At 32.7% G+C, this 23,273-nt stretch overlaps 1 protein-coding gene across 4 annotated transcripts in view; it reads right to left on the minus strand.

Moving 5' to 3' along the window:
• LOC129807046 (eukaryotic translation initiation factor 4E-binding protein Mextli) overlaps window positions 1–18,723 on the minus strand; it is a 26,985-nt gene extending 8,262 nt beyond the window's left edge. For 2 of the 4 annotated variants that reach the window (XM_055856028.1, XM_055856026.1), the window contains exons 1-7: window positions 18,651–18,723; window positions 13,333–13,994; window positions 9,871–10,075; window positions 9,454–9,525; window positions 4,518–4,578; window positions 4,010–4,442; window positions 3,633–3,942 (exon numbers count right to left, since the gene is read on the minus strand). In XM_055856028.1, the coding sequence (XP_055712003.1) occupies window positions 3,633–3,942; window positions 4,010–4,442; window positions 4,518–4,578; window positions 9,454–9,525; window positions 9,871–10,075; window positions 13,333–13,740 (1,489 nt within the window). In that variant the 5' untranslated portion in view covers window positions 13,741–13,994; window positions 18,651–18,723. The remainder of the gene's footprint in view (window positions 1–3,632; window positions 3,943–4,009; window positions 4,443–4,517; window positions 4,579–9,453; window positions 9,526–9,870; window positions 10,076–13,332; window positions 13,995–18,650) is intronic. The other 2 variants (XM_055856029.1, XM_055856027.1) reach the window with 1 other exon arrangement.
• Between the last annotated feature and the right edge of the window lie 4,550 nt (window positions 18,724–23,273).

Raw genomic sequence — 23,273 nt, forward strand, 5'->3', positions numbered from 1 at the left:
AGAATCTAATTTGACATGTAAAATTAGGTTGAAGCAATTGGAGACATTTCGATTTAAGGGATATCCTTAAAATCTGTTGCTAAGATCTGGCCAAAACCAGCCAAAATCCCGAATGGATCTCAAATGGGAATTTGATCGGGACTCTATCTGGCGGACCCCCGGTTAGAACTCGAAAAAATAAAATATTAAGGTGCAATAAAATTTTTTTAAAAAATCTTTAATTAGGAATAAAGAATCTAGAGGAAGCTGGAGATACATTAAAAACATTATTTTTGTAAGTTACTAAAGAAATCTGGGCTTCAACTTAATGTACGTAATTTAGATAAACAAAGCAATTGTGAATCTAAATTAAATTATTGGTAGGTCCAGCTTCCTATCAAATTAAAACAGACAAAGTAATTACGGGAAATATATTAACCAATTCAGAATCGTATATTCACAGAGATACTAACCAATTTGCCAAAAATGTTCCTTTATGGCTCCGGCACACCTTTTAGATCAGGAAAATTTCATGAAATCAAATTTCGCATCCTTTTTTCAAACATTTTGGATACGTCTCTATCACATTCTTTTGCACTCAAAATCGTGTTGAACTAAATTGAATTTGTTATGACGTTAAATAAAGGAAGAATAGTGCGTGAGACAGACATATGGCAAACGTTTGAGAAAGAAAGGATAATCAATTTCGACTTTGGAAAATTTTCCTGACATAAAAGGTGTACCGGAGCGGCCGGAGCTATTACCGACAAAATTTAATTTTTTGTTCCCTTTTTATCAATTCCAAAACAAATCTTTCCAATTCTTCTGTAGTAAAATGAAAAGTCTGCAAAAAATGACCGTCATTTTGATAAAAATAGCCAGTGGAAAATTTAAATTTGGTCAGTAATGTGTCCGGAACACATTTTAGATCGGAAAAATTTCATAAAGTCAAAATTGACTTATTTTTCTTCCTCGAAAGATTCGCATAAGTGTATTCCACTCTTTCGATCTGAAAACTGGACTGAATTAAATTAAATTTTGCAGTCAAAACACGGCAAAGACCTTCAAGAAATCTCCTCTATTTCCTCTTCTTACAACGTTTCGGAGTTAAATTAAATTTGGTGTGACGTTCAAAAGAAGAAGCGTTCGAAAGTGTAGGATGGACTTATGCAAACAATAAGAGAAGAAAAAGTATGTGAATTTCGATTTCATGAAATTTTCTTAATCTAAGCCAGTAAAAAATTCAAACTTGTAAATTATTAACTCGAAATGAGTAGTAAAAATTCAATTTAGTCGAGAAAAATCTAATCTAAATTCGCATTCCTTCCTCTTTCAAACATTTTGCATATATCTATCTTACACTTTTGCGCTCAAAATTAAATAGAACTAAATTGAATTCGTTTTGATGTTCAAAAGATGAAGAGTGCGAAAGAGTAGGATAGACATATGCAAAACATTTTGGTAAGGGATGTAAATTTAGATTTTATAAAATTTTCCTGATCTAAAAGGTGTAGCGAACGCTTAAATATCGATTTTGACTAATGAAAAAAAAATCTATTTTCATCAGTAAAAAAATGTTCATTAGAAAAATAACTGATTAGTAAAATCAATTTTGGTTAGGAATATTTCATATTTGGTCTGCCTAAAATCAAATTTGACCAGTTTAGAACTTTCGAAGCAGTGAATTATTAGGTAAGTTTTGACAATCTAAAATGCTAACTGTAGAAAAATACACTCAACCTCTTGTAGATTTATTTTTTTGACTGACCAAAATTAATATATTTACCGATCAAAATAAATTACAATTCAGAAAGATTAATAAAATATGCAACAATTCGCTTAGAAAAGCCAAAAGTGCGCATCTATCGCAAAAATTCCATCTTGCCTTTTGGAAAAATACTTTCAAAATATTTAAATTTAAATTATTTCATGTGTTTCTAGTGAGTGAAAATATTCCAAAAATGCAAAAGTCGAATTTAAATTAAATTAAATAACTTTTTATTTTACAACACCAAAAAAACCTTTCAAGAGTATAAGGAAGTTAAATATTTATCTTCGCAAAAAACCAAAATTAAAAGTATATTTGAAATTTATTTTTCGTCCTAGAATTAAATAAATACAAAGAAAATTAATTTTGATTATAACAACAACTAGAAATAGCGTATTTTTAAATATGATTGATTATAAGAACGAGAAACCGTTTCCGTCTACTTTTGTCGTATCTGCCATTTTGACAATTTTTTACAAAAATTATTTAAAATTTGATATTTTCGTCAATGAATTGTATGTTTTTTAATCTTTGTAACAAAATATTATTACAAAAACGATCATATTGCTTAAGAATAAATCAAGGAGACTGAATAAAAATCATTACTGTGATTTTTTCCCATTTTTTCAGTAGGGGAGACTGGGGCAAAAGTCACAAAACGGATATTTTATTTTTTTTACAAGCTACTCGAGCGCTTCAAAAATTCCTAATTAGCGCAGTTTCATAGGAAATTTACCGCTCTACAATTTTGTGGAAGTCATTTTCCTTTATTTTGTAAGGAAATACAGTTTATCGAGCCAATTTCTAAAAGGTAATTTTGTGACTATTCTCAAAAATACTGGGGCAAATAGTACCAGACATTGGGTATTATCATATTTTGTTTCGCTTTATTACGGAATTCCGTAAATTTGAAAAAAGACCAAGAGGACATATTTTCATAGAAAATTTATTCATTTACATCTTTGTAAACACTGAGAGAATTCCGAAAAAGTTAAAATAACGTTCTGGAAATGTTAATTTTACTCTGCACTATTGATCCAAAATCGGTGTAAATATTACCCTTTTTAGGTGTATTGGGGGTTAATTTTACCCTTTTGCATGTTAATTTTACCCTTAAAAAGGTGTAAAATTAACATTAAAAAATGTTGATATATTTTTACACCTAAAAAGTGTTAAAGTTATGAGGAAAAAAAGTTAATCGCACCCTCTTTTTTTTCGCAGTGAAACACCTTTTTCTCTACGAGAAAAGCGTTTTTCAAGCTATTTTAGAAAAAAAACACACAAAAGACTGCAAATCGTTTGACCAATGCAAACAACAAGCGGAGAAACATGATAATGACATTTCTTTTCACCGTGAGACATCAGAAATTGCTCCGCTTTTTGTTACTTTTTGCTCTAAACCTTTTGTTACTTTTTACCCCAAGTGACCTAGGATTTCTGGAGAAAACAATCTTTGTGAAATTCTAAAATAGATAGCGGATTCGTATTCAAAAAATTCAAATTATTTAGGAAATATTCACCAGTGAATCAATTTTGGAAAATAAGTAGGTAATAATTTTTATCTTCTGCAAGGAAAATATTTCAAAAATAGGGCTAAAAATTTCGATATTTTTTATTTTCTAAATTCCTTGTTCGAATTCTAAGAAACTTACGACATTGAAGATGGTCTAAGGAGGCTATCTATAGAAAAAAATTTGAGTTGCTATCTTTTTTACCTTGGAAGATATTGAATTTTGAATTTGTTACTTTTTGCCCCAGTCTCCATTATTATAACTTTATCAAAGATATTTTTTGAATTTGTTCTTTCAGATAAATGCACTTTGAATTGTCCAAGTCAGTTGAGTTCTCTGAATGAGCCCCTAAAATATGTTTTTTAGTAACTTACGAGCTTCAGCTGTGAAGACATCATCCTCAGCATCGATACTTAGGCCATTTCCTGGGGAACCTGAAGCGCTCTGGGCCAGCAAATTGAGCCCAATGCCACTGTCTGCGAAGGGGGAGGTTGAACCGCCGAGTTGATGGGAGACTGGGACAACAGGTGGAGCATAGGGATTGAGTGGAGTCGATGGCACAGATCCAGCACCTTGATGTGAATATGATGGAATGGATGCTTCAAAGGATCCACCCATTCCAGCATCCACAGATGCCAAAAACTCGCTGCTACTGAAATAATCATCCAGCACGAGTTTGGCAGCCTAAAACATCCCCCCAAAATTAATAATTCCCAATTATTGTCATTAAAAAAAAGTTAAATAAACTTGCCCTGACTAAATCACAGCGATCTCCCGTGATTTTGATATTGTGTGGACCAACACTCACGGTAAATTTGTATTCACCGAGTGAGGCATCATTTGTTGAGTAGCTGTGGAGGAGCACTTGACCACTGGTAGCAACTCCGCTACCACGTGACAACTTGCCCCCTGAAGGCACCTGAGATGCTAAGGCACCACCACCTGGAGCTCCTGCAGCTGCTGCCACTTGTTGTGGCATATATGGATTATTGTTTAGCTGATTGGCCGCAATGACGGCCATTGCAGCAGCACCAATACTGTTCCGGGCAGCTCTCAGGGAATTCTGTGTCTCATCTGAAGCCGATGAGGCCAGAGAACTGCATGAGCCACCAGCTTGAGATGTCTCCAGGCGCACTGGAGATGCATTTCGTCTGATTGTATCCTCAATCAGTTGCTTAGCATAGCTACAAAGCAATGTTCCCGAAGAAATTACCAAAAATCAAATTCCCATTTCTAACACCAATATTTCAAAAACTCACTTGATTTTATCCTCATTTGGTCCAGTAATCTGAACTAGACGTTCTTTGGCTCCAGGATTCACTGTTTGTTTTTAATTTTTTTTCAGAGGACAATTGTCCCATGCAAAAAGTATAATTGAGTTATTAAAATTCTATTTTTGTACAGATATTTTTTTGGGGATAATGCCCAACGCACAATAACTTTTGTTTATTAAACATGTTTTCGACATTTCAATGAGAGTGAATGAGATCTAGATCTAGTCATCTCGCTCATTCTCATAGAAAATTTTGAAAACATGTTTACAAACAAAAGTTATTGTGTGCTGGGCATAATTCTCACACCAAAACTGATTCATTTAATAATAACGCAGGAATGACAATTCATAGAAAATCTAGACTTTGGAATTAAGTTCAATGACGCCCAGTGGTTATGATTTGAACAACTTTAACCATTTACATGTCCGAACTGGCTCATTTTGTATATGAATATTTCCTTTTGAGGGAGTCCGTGGTGCAATTGGTAAGAGCGTTCGGCTCTTGGGCGGTGTGACCCCCGGCTCGACTGTCACAGTTGTGAGTTCGAGTCCCGCCCGGTGCAAATGATTGAAGCGTCTGAATGGACATTTTTCACCAAACATTGTAAACTGAATAACAAACTTGTAAACTGAACAATGTACAAAATGGCAATAAAAGCCCGATACATCGAAATAAATAAAATAAAATAAATATTTCCTTTTGAAATTTAGAAGTTCATCATCAAGAAACTTAAATTCTTTAGATTTCATTACGACTTTTCCAATCAGTTTATTTTTCCTACTTTTAAACTCTTCAGATAGGATAAGTGTAACAAATTTCGGCCAGATTCCAATTTCGTCCACTTATTCTGTTCCTTCAATTTCCATAAACTTATAGTTTTTGCATTACTATACAAATTATACACTGCAAAAAGACAAAAAATGCTGCTACGACAAACAAGATGATGTGAAAAAGACTTTGTAAGAATTCCGGAAGGGCAAGAAACTATGAGAATCAAGGTGGCCGAAATAATACCCAAAGCTATGTCTATATTTTTATTCATTTCAAGAATTGATTCAGACAAAACAAAGACGATAAACTATTTTCAAGGTTCTATAAGAAGCACTTCTTAAAAAGAAGTAACAAAAAATTCAATTTGCATTACATCTTAAGATTTTGGCACTTGCATGCAACTATGCCGAAATTTGATACACTTACCCTGTTTTTTTTTTTTAATAATTAACTACAAATTCGGTTCAATTGAATAACTAATCAAAGAAAGGAAGACCCAAAACCCCAAAACTTCTTACGAGAAAAGAATTGTAGAAACTCTGATGGATTAGGGTAAATTAAGCTAATTCAAAACCTGCTCCAAATGGAAATTTTTCGCTACTCCAAAAGGAAACATCACTATTTTCATGGTAAATACAGTACTAAATCACTATATTTATATATTTTCTATACCACAGTTTCATTATTTAGTTAATTTTGCTTTAAATAAAGCGAAAATCCATTCATATTCACAAATTTTAATTTGTTAATTTCTCAGAAGAATTAAAAGTGTACCTTTTCACCATTGAATTTTTCATCGATCGACCATGCTTTCCAATAAAAAAAAACACAATGAGGTGACTGTTGTTTATTCGTTTTGTTTAACATTTATGTCATATTTCTGGCTAATTTTAGTTAAATTAAGTTCTAATCTTTATTGTAAATGGTACGAGAAGTTTTCAAATGAAATAATTACCTATTTCGTGAACAAAAAGGGTTTTTCTGAAATTTCTGCAAATGCTTCTATAGGAAACCCCGGAAATATATTTTTTTCTGGAGAGATTTTCTTATTGTTTTAGATGGGAAAGGAAAAAAGACCAGGGATAATAACAAATCCTGCACTCAAGAGCAACTCAACGAGATTTTGGAAGCCTTTCGTCGCGGTTTCACTTACACTGTTTGTCTCCAATTAGAAACTTTCCCTTGTCTCCATTTGGAATTAATTTGTTTGTAATAGAAGCATTTTACGCTCGCGCATTTTTCTTGTATTTAAAAAGTTTTCAAATTATATCTAAAGAATTTTCACCAAACAGTAACATTCTAGAAGAGTCAAGGAGCAAATTTATGTAATTCTTTTCATAAAAAATATGAACTTAATGTGTTGAATCTTCTGTCAAAGTTAAAGGCGTCTGGAAGTGGTTTTGAATTAGTACATTTACCCTAATCAAAGAAAAAAAATAAAACAACGAAGAAGTACAAGAATCTACATTCGAAAGTACTTCATCATTTTTTTCCCTTTGCTATCTAAATCTGTTAGGAAATCTCAAACTTCCAAATTAGACCTGATTCCAGATTACCTCGTATTACCCTGATCTTACATAATTTCTTGTTAGTTATTTTCTTCATTTTCTTCCCGAAGATATTTGGTCGTTTTGCCGATTTGAATCATTCGCCAGATGAAAGCTAAAACTTTTGGGGTTTAAGATACTCGAACAATACCCATTTCACACTTTTAGTCAATTTATGCTACACCCATTTTCCTTCATTGTGAATTTTTCATGTCATGACAACTCTTGAAAATATTTTACCGAAGCATGTTTAATGCTCATGAAAGCTAATTTTGATAATCTTCATTCAGAAACGCTTAACAGATTGGCGCTGTTAATTATTTTTGGTCTTTTGGTTCTTTTCGTCGAAATCATCATTTCCGACAAATTTAATCAATTTTCTTTGGTAATTCTCAATGGCATATATTTGATGTAAATCTTTCTCTTTAACAAAATGACGTACTTTACTTATTTTTTTAAAACATTTCAAAAATTATAATTGTTAATAAATTGCAGTTTTTATGAATTTGAACTTTAATGTTCACATAGACTATATACTTCCAAAATATATTCGAAAATAAAATAAATCTTAGGAGCCGTTTTCGAAATAAAGCAAAAAAAAAGATTTTAAATGGGAAGGAGGCAGATGAGAAAAATAGGAAAGAATGACTCCACTGAGAGAAATCCGAAAAAGTCAAAATAACATTCCGGAAATGTTAATTTTACCCTGCAGTATTGATCCGAAATCTGTGTAAATATTACCCTTTTTAGGTATATTATGGGTTAAAGTTACCCTTTTTCATGTTGATTTTACCCTCAAAAGGTGTAAAATTAACATTAAAAAATGTTGATATATTTTTACACCAGAAAAGTGTTAATGTTATGACGGAAAAAAGTTAATCGTAGCCTCTTTCTTTCTCAATGTCGAGATCATATTGACTTAAAAGGGGGGTCACCGAAGATCAGAAGTCAATATCTCTTATCGTTTGACCTCCAGGCCAATTATAAACTTTCGGCCAAATAAAAATAAAATGTTATAGAACGATAAACTAATTTTTTAAATATTTTACCGATTCGTTACCGATTGGAACCGATGCAGCCGATTTGAAAATTTCAAGATCTTTTCAAAAAATCGAAATTTAAACAAATCGGTTAAAAAATTAGCCAATTAAACTGATTGACCTTTGACCTTCGAAAATTCGATGTCGAAAATATTTAAAAGAAATTCTAAGACCAGTTTTCGAAATAAACCAAAAAAACATGATTTTGATGGAAAGGGGTCAAGGAAAAACAGTCTGGAGATAAAGGTTCTTTTTTATTAGGGTCACCAAATACCGGAGGTTGATATCTCCTACAGTTTAAGCTCTAGATGGGTAATAAATTCGATGAAAAGTGGATTGCATATATTGCTCTTTTTTTGAGTTCCAGCATTAATAGGAAAAAATATCCTATTTCAGAGATGCCCCAATTCAAAAGTGCTCCACTTCTCCTACCATGATAAAGATTTTTAAGAAACATATTTATGCAGGGGGTGGCATTACCTCTGCAAATGCGACCAGTTTTAGTGTAAGTTTATTCCTGTTTTCGTACACGTTTCAAGACATATCTCCAAAGCTACGTAGGTTGCCAATTTGGGGTTTTCGGTTGCCTAATCAATATTAAGTTGGCTTTCATTTTGCATTTATATTTTTTTTCTAAGTCTTTCTACAGTGACAGAAAACAGCTAATAAACCCAAAAGTTTTTTCGGCACGGTATATACGTATGGGCGAAGCATAGGAAATGTCATGCCCCTGTATTTATGCAAAATTCCTTTGAATTGTTTTTATGTTCAATGAATCAGTAATCAGTGATTTGAATTATCCCATTTATTTTAAAGTTTTAGTTATTAATTAATTTAGTAAATGGATAAATATAAGGCATAACACCAGACACTTTGTTTTTCAAGCACATTCTCGACGTTTAAATCATATCTTCATAAGCAAGAAAAAATTAGGCTCAATGAGAAAACAATTATGAAAAAAATAATAAATTTGTAGCAAAAGCCAAACATTTAAATTAGGCGCTAGATTAACCACATTTCTTAATTTTGTGTTTGTGTACAAAGAAATGTATTTTAGCACTGAAGCATCTTCCTTCATCTCATAAAGTGTATTATGTTTTTTTTCTTCTTGTAATGAGATGACTGTGTGAAAATATTCTTCTGACGAATCACGAACATAGAAAATTTCAAATGACTCATGAAATTGATTTTGAAATGAAAAAAATATGAGAGAAAACTGCAATAAACAAAAACCTAATAAATTTTTCAACCAAAAAAAAAACAGACCAAAACATTAGCAAAAAATAAAAATAAAAAAAACAGGTAATAAAAGAAACGAAATAAATGAAAGTAAAATGCAATGTTGCTGTGCAATGTCAAAATGTTAATGAATTAGAGTTTGCACGATTTTTCTTTCTCTTATCTCTCTGTTTAGAAATGTTTTATTAAAAAAAAAAAATAGTTGCAAATTAAAAGAGCCACGAATCACAAAGGCACAGAGTATAGGAGTTAATGATGATCATCCAGAGTTAATATTTTGTGTGATTCTTAATCCAAAATTATTAATTTTTTTTTTTGTTTTACCTCTCTGAAATGAAATGATTGTCTCACTCAACTCCTCAATCATGTGAACTCTACGTCCTTTTATGCCCATAACTGCACGCATTTTTTTTTTGTTTTTGCGTAGTGCGTGGCAATTTTGTTTTGTGTATTTGCAGGAAAAAGAAGAAACTCATCAATAAATGTATTTTTTTTCTCCCAATATAAGACTCAACTTCTTCACACTCCAGCGAATTGTGGAATGTAACAACAAGATGATAAGAATTTGAGTAATTTAGCATTTATGCTCCATGTACAAAAATTAACAAGAAATACCTCTTCGGGTATTATATCTTGAATTTATGAAGATCACTGATCTCTTTCCAACTTTTTTTTTATCTCTTCTTTCATTGAATTTGAAATATTGTTTTTTGAATTTAAAGATATAAAAATTAATCCTACCTTTTCCAGAGTCAGCATTTCGAATAACAACTTCGTCCTTTGAGTAATTCTTCCCGGGGATCTTTGTGGGTTTTGTGAATTTTCCAGAATTCCTCAAGAGTTCACCTGGGGCCAGAATTGCTGGTTGTGACTGTCCCATCAATTCCGGGGGGGAGGTGCCTAACAACGTCAAGTCATTCACTGTCGCAGATGGTATAAAAGCAGGCTGAAAGCGAATTGAACCATTGAAAACCAAAGCCTATCAAATTTAACGATCTGCTTTTTGCATTAGATAGGGTAAATTAAGCTAATTCAAAATCTGCTCTAAATGGAAATTTTTCGCTACTCTAAATGGAAACGTCATTGTTTTCATGATAAATACAGTACTAAATTACTATATTTATATATTTTCTATACCACAGTTTCATTATTTAGTTAATTTTGCTCCAAATAAAGCGAAAATCCATTCATATTCACAAATTTTAATTTATTAATTTCTCAGAAAAAATAAAAGTGTACCTTTCAGCATCGAATTTTTTATCGGTCGACCATGTTTTCCAATGAAAAACACAATAAAGTGACTGTTATTTATTCATTTCGTTTAACATTTATGTCATATTTCTGGCTAATTTTAATTAACTGTGCTAAAATTTATTGTTAACGGTACGATAAGTTTTCAAATGAAATAATTACCTATCTCGTGAACAAAAAGGGTTTATTCTTAAATTTCTACAAATGCTGTAATAGGAAACCCCGGAAATATAAATAAAGAAAAAAAAGAATAAAGAATAATTAAAGAAAAGAGCAAGAATAAGAACAAATCCTGCAGTCAAGAGCAACTCAACAAGATTTTGGAAGCCTTTCGGCGCGGTTTCACTTACGCTATTTGTCTCCAATTAGAAACTTTCCCTTGTCTCCATTTAGATTAATTTGTTTCCAATAGAAGCATTTTACGCTCGCAGTATTTTTCTTGTATTTAAGAAGTTTTCGAATTATATCTAAAGAATTTTCATTAAACAGTAACATTCTAGAAGAGTCAAGGAGCAAATTTATGTAATTATCTTCAGAAGAATATGAACTTAATGTGTTGAATCTTCTGTCAAAGTTAAAGGAAACGGTTTTGAATTAGTACATTTACCCTAATCTTTTTCGTAGCGAAAATCATTGATAAATTACTATTTGACTCTTACATTTTTTATACTCTTTTCTAAAACCCCAAAAAAATGGAAAAACGCCTCAAGTTTGCAGAATACTCGAACTTGAGACTTAAGATACTAACTGAGCAATTTTAAAATGTTTATTAATTCGTTACAAATTTAAACTGGGTAGCAAATGACCTAAAAATATTGCCCGAATTTGAGAAAAAAAAGGTGGCAAAGTGTCCCAGGTCCCATGCTTTTGAAGTGCTAGATTCGAACTCGTAACTTAGATGCTACACCGCAAAAGTACTTTAGCATCATTTACCGTTTACCGGTTCTGAACCGATTTAAGACAATTTATAAGTCGCTCAAAAGATCCCTCAAATTAGTTTTAAGAGTAATAGAATTGATTTTCGGACGAAAATTACTTATCGGTCAATAACCGGTTCATTACCGGTTTACAACCGATTTATAAATTACTCAAAATATTGCCCAAAATACAGAAATACATTTAATTGTGGATAAAAATCAGTTATCGGTTATGAATCGGTTAATAACAGATTGGAATTGGTTCAGGCTTGTCCTGTATTCCAAGACCTTTCCAACGAGCCCAAACGTGATATCATTTGGTTGATATATGCGCTCCTAGTCATTTTAGCCTTTGACCTTGAAAAACCGTTATTAGGAATGATTCAACGGGATTTTCTCATATGGACGAAATGTCCGCCTGGACAACATCGAAAATACAGTAGACTCTCTCTAATTCGCCTCTTTTAAGTTCGGGCTACTTTTTAATTCGGGCAGCAGTTAAATTTGAAAAAAGTGACAGATGAATAAAAAATCGTTGCATTTCAAAAATTTGTCGTCCGAATTTCTCTCTAATTCGGGTGACATTTCGGTCCCAAAAGCCCAAATTTGAGAGAATCTACTGTATATCCAAAATGAAAAAAAAATCCCAAAAATTAAATGATTCTGGAGGGGAAGGTGAGGAGTAAGGTGAAAAAGAGAGGCATGTTAATGGCCCCACGGTCGATTTATTGTGGTGTCCCCTGAAAGTCCCAAGTGTCTATCTCTAACCGTTTGCACTCTAGACGTGGTAACGGCGGAACCGACACACTCACAGACAAAATAGCGTGATCTATTATTTCAGAAATTGTCTGAAAAGCGAAGATATCCTGAGAAAAGTGGTACCCGGGGGCGGAAGGTGAAAATTTAGGGGGGGGGGGGGGTAAAAAAATCGAGTTCGAGCAGTAAAATTATTTATCGGTTAATTACTGATTCAGAACCGATTTGAAGTGGTTCGTATGAATCAGGTTTTCCAATACCTTTCCAACGATCCCAAACATGTTCAAATGGGTTGAGGAATAAGATCTCTAGAACCATTTCGAAAATTTGTCATATGACATTGTCATACTGTTACAGAATTCCCCTTCAGCTCTTTGGAAACAAAGAGAAAATTCTCAATGTTTGAAGGTTGCCTGCAAGCGAATTATGCCTAATTTCTGGTATTATTCCAAATTGAAGAAAATCGGTTGGGTAATAGGCCTTGGAAAGTTGTATAAACTTTATGCTTCGAAAATTTGAAGCATAAAGGGGGGTCACTGAAGACCAGAAGTCGATAATTCTTACCGTTAAGCTTCTAGATCGAAAAAATATACCTATACGATCAATAATCAATAAAGATTTTCGAAAAAAATTATTTAGATCATTTACGAGAATTTCATCGATTGATTGTCGATTAAGTCCGGTTCAGTCGGTTTGGGAATTTCAAGGTCTCGTTCACAAAAAATCCTAATTTAAGAAAATCGGTTGAGAAATACGCTCTTCAAAGTGGTTTAACTTTGAACTTCGAAAATTCGATGTCGAATTGTTTTTCGGTCATAGGGAAAAGCGCGCTACCTTCGGAAGATTTATGTTTCGCACATATCATTTTTTCCAATGCGTTATAAATGAATTTGGCCTGTTATAATATTATATTTTAATAGCTAGTTAATTTTCTCAAATTTTAAGAAAAGAGCTATGAGTAAAATCCATGAGGAAAATAGAGAAAAAATTGAATTGTCCGAAGCTTGAGTCGTCCGAAGGTAGCGCGCGCTTTCCCCGAAGTATTTTAAGAAAATATAAATAATTTTAAACGAATTAGAAAAAAACATTCTAACTTCAATTGAAATAATTAGAAATAAGAAATTTCGGTAATCTATAAAAAAAAAGTGAGATATAAAACCTGAAGTAATTTCATGCCCCGGTATTGTCTACAGAGCAGAGTTCCGTTCACAGAAAACAATATTTCGAATAGAAAACATATTTTTTGAAATGGAAAAAAAAGAATAGAAAAAAGACTCACCTCAACATTTGTCGCCTTGTGTTTATAGTATGTGTTGACTTCGTCCGAGATCTGCCACGATTTAGCCCGCAATTCAATCAATTCGAGCAAATTGAGACGCGTCATGATATTGAGTCTCTCATCCTGAGATGCATTTCGAAAGGTCACAAAGGCCTTATCCAGAATATCCTTGGAGAGGGCCTCCAAATGTGGCCCATAGACACGCAAATTCGACAGAAGCATGTTCATCTTGCCCGAATCCACTGAAGCCGTCGTCAGTGATGCAGCCACAACTTCAATCAACTCAATCAGCTGATCAACAGTTTGGAGCTCATACACTTGCTGCGGATGAACCGGCTGACGAGGCACTGAGGACTTGAGTGATCTCGTGCCATCGAGATTCTTTGCCGTTCTCCCAATTTGAGACATCCCGACTTACTTTTTTTTTTAAAAATATTTCTTAACACTTAAGCACAACACACACGCACACTTTGAGAGAGAGAGAGAGATTACACTTCGAAAAAAAATCACAGTCTCTCCTTTCACAAATGAATGTTCCCTTCCTCCGTGAATGCGAAATAAAATAGCCGATTCAGCACTTCTGTGGGATAACAATGGTCGATGGATGGATGGAAATGAAAAGCAACCAAAGGAAGAAAATATCTCGTCGTTTGCACCTCCCCCTGAAAAGTAATTTCAGTTTTTTACCTCCTTGTTTTATTTTAATTATTTTAACCGAGTTTAAACTATATAGATTTATGGATTTAATGGATTATTCAGGATGAATATAAATATCGGAAATACATTATTGACCCCACCTATTTCTAAAATAAACAATTTTAACATTCTATACGACATATAAAATTAAACCACGCCCCTTGCGAAAATTGTAACAATAAAACAATAATAATTCATTTCTTAGGTATTTTTCATAAAGTTCTTTTTACTCTCAAATTTCGAAATTTTTACTCTTCATGATAAGAAATTGAGATAGTTAAAAATATAAAGTGGGTGTGGCTAATAAATTAATATGACATCGCTAGGGTTGTCTGTAATGCAAACTAGAATTATTAGACGATTGAACACTCAAGAATACCGAAATTCGAAATATCAGAACAATCAGCGCTAAAGCGGCGAGAAAGTGAACCTGCACTTTAGGCTTCTGGGTAGATTTTCGAATTGGTTTGGCTTGGCTTCGGAGTGGTTTTGAACGGAGCCATTGGCTCTGTTCAGTAATAAACCTTTCGAAGAGACAAAGCCACTCCAAAGCCAAGCCAAACCTATTCGAAAATCTACCGGAAGCCCAAAAGTCGAAGTTCACATACTCGCCGCTTTAGCGCTGATTGTTCTGCCATTCCGAATTACGGTATTCTTGACACTTCAACCGTCAACAATGTAAAAAAAAAACAATATGCAAACGTTTGCAGCAAATAGTGAATTTTTGTGTTTTTTGTAGAAATTCTGAATGACAAGACGTTTGAATTTCAATTTAATTAAAATAAATATCCTTTTTATGAACTTGCCCACTTTTGTGTAACTCGTCGGTTTAAACATTCGACCTTCCAATAGGTTTTTAGGTAAGTTTTCTCTGATACACCTTCAAATAGGTACAGAAAAAACCTCAACTGGAAAGAGCTCTCAAATCGGAAGGTTATTACTGAACGAGAAAACGTAGTCATTTTGATATTTTTTTTTTAAATTCAAATTTTTGAAAAACACCATGAGAATGTACTTCAAAATGTTTCGAAATAGAATATCTGTCACTTTTTCATTTTAGCCGAGACACATTTGGAGAAATTATAACACAAGGTAAAGAAAATTTATTACAGGAACGATACATTAGGAGGGATTTCCCGAGACGCACGGGTGCATAGTACAGTGGAAGGCATTTCGAAATACCCATGTATAGAAGACGCCTAATAGTGTTAATGATTTTGATTTGCTTTGTTTGGTTCCTGCCTCGACTGTTTCCCAGTCATCAACAGAAAGAAAAGTCGATAATGCAGAAACACTTGAGAACAGTAAAGTGCTATAAAAGACACATGTTCATTTTTCATTGGAATAGAACAATTAGGCATACAGAAAAATAGCATACCCGCTAGAGATTTTTCTCGAATAAGTTACAGAACGCCGTATAGAAAAATGATAGTTTTGGCACCAACTGTTCATAAAAACGCCTTTCAAATTTATCGTTGCAAAATATTTGCATTAGAGAAGTATTTCAAAAATAATTTGGCAAATATGCTCTCAATGGTAGGCAAATATGCACGAGTAGTTTGCATATTCCCATTTATAAAGTAGTTGATCCTCAAACAGTTTATGAAAATGTTATTGAGATATATTCTTTCCGTACAGAAGTAGATCTTGAAAAATTCGAAAATCTATTTGAAGATCCAAAAACTAAACTAAAACTTTTCATACTAAATTTCCTCCACCTTGTTCGAAAATTTAGTATGAAAATTCGAAATTGAATTTTAATTCTTCGAACATCAACGACTTTTTGTGCAAATAAGAGTTCCATTTACCTTTTATCCAAGACATTATTGGAGAATCAAAATCTACTTCTGTTTGGGCTCTTTTTGGATCTTCAAATAGATTTTCGAATTTTTCAAGATCTACTTCTGTACGGATATTGATTTTTTAGAAAGATTTTTAACTAATTTGTTATTAATTTTATCCATGCCTGAAGCTTTCTTATTTTTTAATTAAGTCTTTACTTATTGTAGATATTAACCGGGGTGTAGGAAGATGTTCGGCCTTAACAGGGGAATTTATGATTTTTCTGTAATTTTAAAGTTTGCGCAACTTTTTCAATAATCGTTGTTTTTTTAGGTAAATTATTTTTATGAAATTTGGAAAAATTATCAGCAATTTCTTGAGATTTAAGTTCATCTGTTATGAAAACTTGATTAGGGTAACTGTGCAAAATTACGGCCAGCTTGCAATTTCGGCCATATTTTTTGGTCTTCGAATTTCCATGAATTTTTAGTTTTTGGATACTCTTGAGATTGTAGAATGCAAAAAAAAAATAACAAAAAATGTCGCTTCGACGAGCAAGATAATTTGAAAAAGACATTGAAAGAATTCTGGAAGGGCAAGGAACTACAAGAATTAAGGTGGCCGAAATAGGCCACCAATGCTATGTCTACATTATTATTCATTTTAAAATATATTAAGAATGATTTCAGAGAAAATAAAAATGATAAACTGTCTGCAAGGTTCCAAGCAACACTCTTTTTAAAAGAGTAACAAAAATATTCAATTTATATTAAAAATATCACATTTCAAACTTGAGACTTTGTCGCTTGCATGCAACTATGCCGAAATTTGGCACACTTACCCTACCCTTCCGAAGGGGTGAAATACCTTGAGCTCTATTCTTTAGCAACTTGGAAGTTTTCCATAAATTGGGACGATTGAAATTTAGTGATTTAACATGTGATTGCCAATTATCATTTTCATGAAGGTTAATTTGTTCTTTTATTATTTTTTCAAGATTCCTAAGTTCGAATTTGAGCTCCGCCACCCTAGAGCGTACTTGTATCTTCATTAACTGTACTACTAAAACATTGTGACGAATAAAATTTATCTATCTGTGATTTTTCGTCTATCGATTTAAGTAAATAAAAAATTGTTTTTTTTTACCTTGTAATAAGAAGTAACAAATTACTCAAATGTTCTTTCCTTAAAATTCACGTTGCAATATAATATTAATCAATTTCAATTTTTTATTGTTATCCAAGACACAAAAGGGGGTTTTATCGAATCTTCAAAAGAGATTATCCAAGACTTCCTGTGCTATTTACCTTTCAGTCAAGACACTTTCACATAAGAAAAAGGAACTAAACTTCGGCTGAGACAAAACGGTGTAGGTCCGAGCATTAGGTTTTGCGTTGTTAAATTTTCAACATTTTCGACCTAAACCTAAGCTTATATTAATATTAAAGCACGTGGCCGTTTTTGCACGAGTTAATAATTCTTCAGTTTTGCAATTTTTCAATGTCACTTCCACATTTTCTTTCCATCGGCATTTCCAACAAATTCTAAGACTTCACCGTTTTGCTCACACTTTCAAGCTCAATACTACCTACCACTTCAACTATTAACGTTTTGTACCGATGATAAAACAATTAAATAACTATTAATCATTGCAGACACTGAACAATCACTGGATGTCTTTTGTCATTCAATAAGGGGAACTTTTTACTCTGATTTCTCTACAGAGTGGCTGGTTTTTTTTCTTGAACAAGGAAGAGGTAAATTGCAGTGAAATGATGGATAATAAAATTGACACTGAATCTCTTGGAGCACATCTAATGCCAAACTTCCTCCTCTGGGCTGAGTGGAAAGTGAAATTGAGAGGAAGTTTTGGGCTGCATCTCTTTGTCTTTCACTTTCTCAGGCAAAATTTTGAGTTGAAGTGAAAGAAGTATTTGTTAACAATTTGCATCAATTGATCATGCCATCAATTTGTTTTCAAATGAGGTTCTTTTTTTGCAAATTTTGAGTAAGTTTTCGCGGTTTTTGCATTAAAAATAATCACATGAGTCATGGGAATCTTAGAGAATCTTCCAAAATTTTCCTTGCCAGAACCACTACCTTCCGCCTCGGAACTGAGATTGCCGGTGAATCTCTTGGGGAAATCGCACTGGAATTTGTGGATAGAGAGCAAAGAACTCTCGAAGAAGAGAGGAAGGAAATTTTTTAAAGAAAAGTATGTCGATTGGGTAACCAAATGGGGGGAAATTGCACAGAGAAGAGGTTTGAAAGTGAAGACAATTGGAGGCTTTTTTTTATTGAATTGTTCAGAGGCCACACAAATATGACTCGTCTTTATCACACTATCCTCTAATTAGTTTATATTTTCAAACATTTCTTCTACGTGTATTTTGCTTTTTTTTTCGTTGGAAGAGATAAAGAAAAACGAGGGTGCCCCAACCAAATTGCTATTTTGATAACACGCGCCATAATTGAACCCACGCACCTCTCCAAGACAATTTCCCTACAATCTTTTTAGCCCCAAATTTTTACCTTCAAACACCTTCACCCACCTTTTTTACTGCAAATCTACCACATCAATTAGAATAATTTGCAAAGCGTAGAAAGAAAATGTGGGTGAGAAGAGAAAAAAAAACTAATTTCGTCATTTGTTGAATGAATATGCGAAAGGGTTAAATGTCACAGTGAAGAGAAATTTTCAAGTTTTCACAGGGATTTCCAGAATTATTTGCCAAGACTACACTTTCAGGATATCCTTTGCCACTAACTGCATTGGGATTGATAGGAAAATGAGGAAAATTTGTTGGGAAAATGGTTTAAAATTGAAGAAAAACACTCACCTTTTATTCGATTAATTCACACCAAAACTTTGACAGAGTGAATTTGACTAATTTTTCCGACAGAGGCGCTTTAAACACTTTCCCGCGCTTTGATAAACTTTTAAAAGCTTTCCCGCCAAGAAACATTTCTAATAAAAATTTTATTAAATTTTGGATAGTTTGAAACTGTTGAGCACTTGAAAAATGCTTGAAATCAAGAGAGGAGGAAAGAGGAATTCCTAATGAAGTGATATACCTTATGAATGCACAGAGAATAAATTTTTGGTCCTCCCAGCCCTCCCAGCCCGATCAAAGCCCTGACCAGAGTCAAGGGGTAATTCATATTGAGAAACCCATGTCAATTGTATAGTACGAGAAATACAAAAATTGTATCACGAAACCCGAGAACCCGAATTTTTGCATCGCGAAACTCGATAAACCAAAAACCCTTGTCAGGCCTCTACACACTAGAGAAATTCATGTCCATAAGGTAAATTAAGCTAATTCAAACCGGCTCCAAATGGAAATTTTTCGTTACTCCAAATGGAAACGTTATAGTTTTCATGATAAATACAGTACTAAATTACTATATTTATATATTTTCTATACCACAGTTTCATTATTTAGTTAATTTTGCTCCGAATAAAGCGAAAATCCATTCATATTCACAAATTTTAATTTGTTAATTTCTCAGAAAAATTAAAAGTGTACATTTTCACCATCGAATTTTTCATCGATCGACCATGTTTTCCGATGAAAAACACAATAAAGTGACTGTTGTTTATTCGCTTTGTTTAACATTTATGTCATATTTGTGGATAATTTTAGTTAAATTAAGTTCTAATCTTTAATGTTAACGGTATACGTGAAGTTTTCAAATGAAATAATTACCTATTTTGTGAACAAAAAGGATTTTTCTGAAGTGTCTGCCAATGCTTCAATAGGAAATCCTGGAAATATGATTTTTTTTGGAGAGATTTTCTTATTGTTTTATATGGGAATGGAAAAAAGACCAGGAATAAGAACAAATTCTGCACTCAAGAGCAACTCAACAAGGTTTTGGAAGCCTTTCCTCGCGGTTTTACTTACACTGTTTGTCTCCAATTATAAACTTTCCCTTGTCTCCATTTAAATTAATTTGTTTCCAATAGAAGTATTCTACGCTCGCGTATATTTCTTGTATTTAAGAAGTTTTCAAATTATATCTAAAGAATTTTCACTAAACAGTAACATTCTAGAAGAGTCAAGGAGCAAATAACTGTAATTCTCTTCAGAAAAAATATGAACTTAATGTGTTGATTCTTCTATCAAAGTTAAAGCGTCTGGAAATGGTTTTGAATTAGGACATTTACCCTATTGAAGTGTTTTTCTTACAAAATCGTAACGAATTTGGTTCAATATGAACATAAAATTCTCTTGTGTGTAGAGGACTTTAAATACACTTCCGACTTAAGATGAGAGACGACTTAGTGGAAATTGATGGAAATGTAGTTTGACCAGTTTGACCTTTATTTTTAATATAATTACGCTAAGCTGTCTCTCGGCTAATCCTCAGGTCTGTCAAGTCCCTTACCCTTTGCTCAGATCTGTTTTTTTTTTCATATTTCGTAATTCTCTTATGTCTTGAAACGTTCCTGCATTGAGGGATAATTTTCTGAGTAAAAAAAAAGATCGCCATTTCTTCCGTTGCTGTTCAAGAAATATCTCATTTTAGGCAACTCGAACCAATCTGGCAAGATAACACCCAGGGAAATTGCGGAACTCATGGGGACCCCGGGGAGTCCTTTAATAATTTTTAGTCAATTTCACTAAAATAATGTGGGTTTCCCGACTTTTGTACTCACGCTAAAAACTACAAAACCAAATAGCGGAATTGGGAAGGCCATCAGGGAACCCATGCAAGATTCCATATATTTTTAGTAGACCCGAGAAACATATATATTTCTTCAGAGAGTAATTCATACTTTTTCGGGGAATCCACGGGAAACTCGGGGAAACCTATATGTTATTTTGGATTTGAGGAACCGAGAACTCGAGCCTATCTAATTGCTTATGAGCCTTATCAGTTAATCTGTCGTTTCTGTTTTACTGAGAAGAAAATTTTAAGGAATGTTTCTGCGTCTCATGAATGTATTTATTTATATCCTCGTTTTTGTCTCTTTCCTGAAAGCGTTTTTTTTTGGGGTTTTAAGGAAACACTCGGTATTTCTAAGATGCATTTCGTGTTTTCATGGATCCATTTCCACGATTGTAGAAACATTTCCTCTCTTTCCTCTAGTTCTAGTTAATGGTCCCTACCGCCCCTACACACTAGAGAAATAGATAGATATTCATCAGCAAATTTATGTTCATATTGAAACAAATTGCGTATGCTCGTGTAGGAAAAACTCTTCAATATGGACATAATTTTTTTAGTGTGTAGGAGGCCATAAGTTAGAAAACTTTTCCGTGTTTTTGGATGTATTTATGTGTTTCTTGAATGTATTCTCAATAAATCAATAAACATTTTCGGTTTTTTGTGTAAATGTTTTTGCGTTTATATTTGTTACATTCTCCATAGCTTCTTAAATGATTTGGATCTATTTAATCAAATGGATCAAATGCACTTCCACGTGTCTAGAAACTTTAGAAACGTTCGACAAAATTGATTACATTTTCTCAACGCACTGCCCCTTATGCTATACATATTGCTTGAGGATTTGACTCACATTTCTTCAAAAAATCATGGATCTATCACTATAACAAGTAGTATAATTTGAAAAATTGTTCTTATCTTTAAAATTGACGCTGGATAAAAGTTTGGCTAATAAAATAATTTGTTCCTCCCAAAATAAAAGTCTCTACACATTGGGAACAATTTTCGTCAAAAATTGCGTTTTGACAGAAATCTGACTTTTCCACCTACAACACACTGCCACTGTGGGGAATTTCCTTCAAAAGAACTTTTGACGAAAATTGCTCCCAAAATGTAGAGGCCATAAGGCAAATAATGCACAAAACTTAAAAAGATAGTATCCAAATGCATACACTGAGAAAAAAAGAGGGTGCGATTAACATTTTTTCTTCAGAACTTTAACACTTTTTAGGTATAAAAATTTATCAACATTTTTTAATATTAATTTTACACCTTTTTAAGGGTAAAATAAACATGAGAAAGGGTAACTTTAACCCCTAATACACCTAAAAAGCATAATATTTACAGCGATTTCGAATCAATACTGCAGGGTAAAATTAACATTTCCGGAATGTTATTTTAACTTTTTCGGATTTCTCTCAGTGTACAGAATATTCAATTACTAAGATCTTCAATAAATTCATAGTTTAGAAAATTAAATAAATGAAAAATTTACCTTCAGACAAGGGCAGTCTCATTAAATGTGATAACCGATAACATATAATTCGCTCTTCTCGGAGTTCGAGGTTTCAGGATATAAATCTTTGTGACTTCTGCTTGATTAGTATCAGGGAAAATTCTTGAAGAACTCCTTTTTGTCTGCACCTATAATTTTTTAAAGTAAAACATTTGATTTAATTCATTTTTTTACTTTCTTTCAATGCTTACTTTTGATTTTCGTGATTTTTATTATTACTTTATTAAGGATTACTGCAAGTTTGATAAAGAATTTTTAAAATCGCTAGAATTCATTTGTATTTATTCGCGTTTTACTGAGACGTGGTCAGGTATTGTGGTCAGTAAATAATTCAAATGATCTGTAAAAAATCAATTTTTGTTAACTAAAAAAATCTAAAATAAATATCTAATATCAGAAATGGTTCATTTTTTTAATTTTGCTTTTGTCAATAAATATTATAACTATAAATTTTAATTTTTACTGATGAGTTTTACTATCCAAATCTGCTGTAGAATTTTTGAAGTAATTTTCTGAATTTTTAAGCATTGAATTTCAATCGTTTCGATGGTTTCGATAGAGATCGTGAGATTATTCACGCACTTGCAAATCACTTTTCACAAATTTTGCAATTTGTTGCAAACTGAGCAGTCGATATTAACAAGTTAAGTTTTAATTATATTTCTTTTCAGAATGTAGTAGCCGTTGTAGCTATATTAGGAGACAAACCTAATCGGAATTTGTTGAACTTTATCAGATACGTATTTCAGTTATATATACGGTAAAACCGATAAAACTCCTAATGTCGACCGGTCGACCGGTTAAGACGGGTTTTACGAAATAAATTTTGGATTTTTAATGGATTTTAGTCTCATATTCTATTCTAAATTTATTGCAAATATTAAAAATCAAAAATATCTTCACACGTTGACTAGAGGGGACCTTACCTTATAATTGGATCTTTCCGCACTTCAGCGATTTGAGTGGCACTTTTAGCATCTGAGTGTTTTGAAACGGAGACCGTCAAATATTAAAAATTAAATTATAGTTTTTTTTTAATAAAATAATTGAAATTTCAAGTGAAAACTTAACCCTCTATTGGCCTCTACACACTAGAAAAATTTATGTCAATATTGAAGAGTTTTTCCTACACAAGTGTAAGGAATTTGCTTCAATATGGACATAAATTTCTTTAGTGTGTAGTGGCCATAACGAGTAAGACCGCCTCCAGGCGGTCATTCTATAAATCGCATTTACTGCGATAATATTAGTTATTTGAAGTTGAAATATCTAC

This window comes from Phlebotomus papatasi, chromosome 3, assembly GCF_024763615.1.
Source record: "Phlebotomus papatasi isolate M1 chromosome 3, Ppap_2.1, whole genome shotgun sequence".
Taxonomy (NCBI): domain Eukaryota; kingdom Metazoa; phylum Arthropoda; class Insecta; order Diptera; family Psychodidae; genus Phlebotomus; species Phlebotomus papatasi.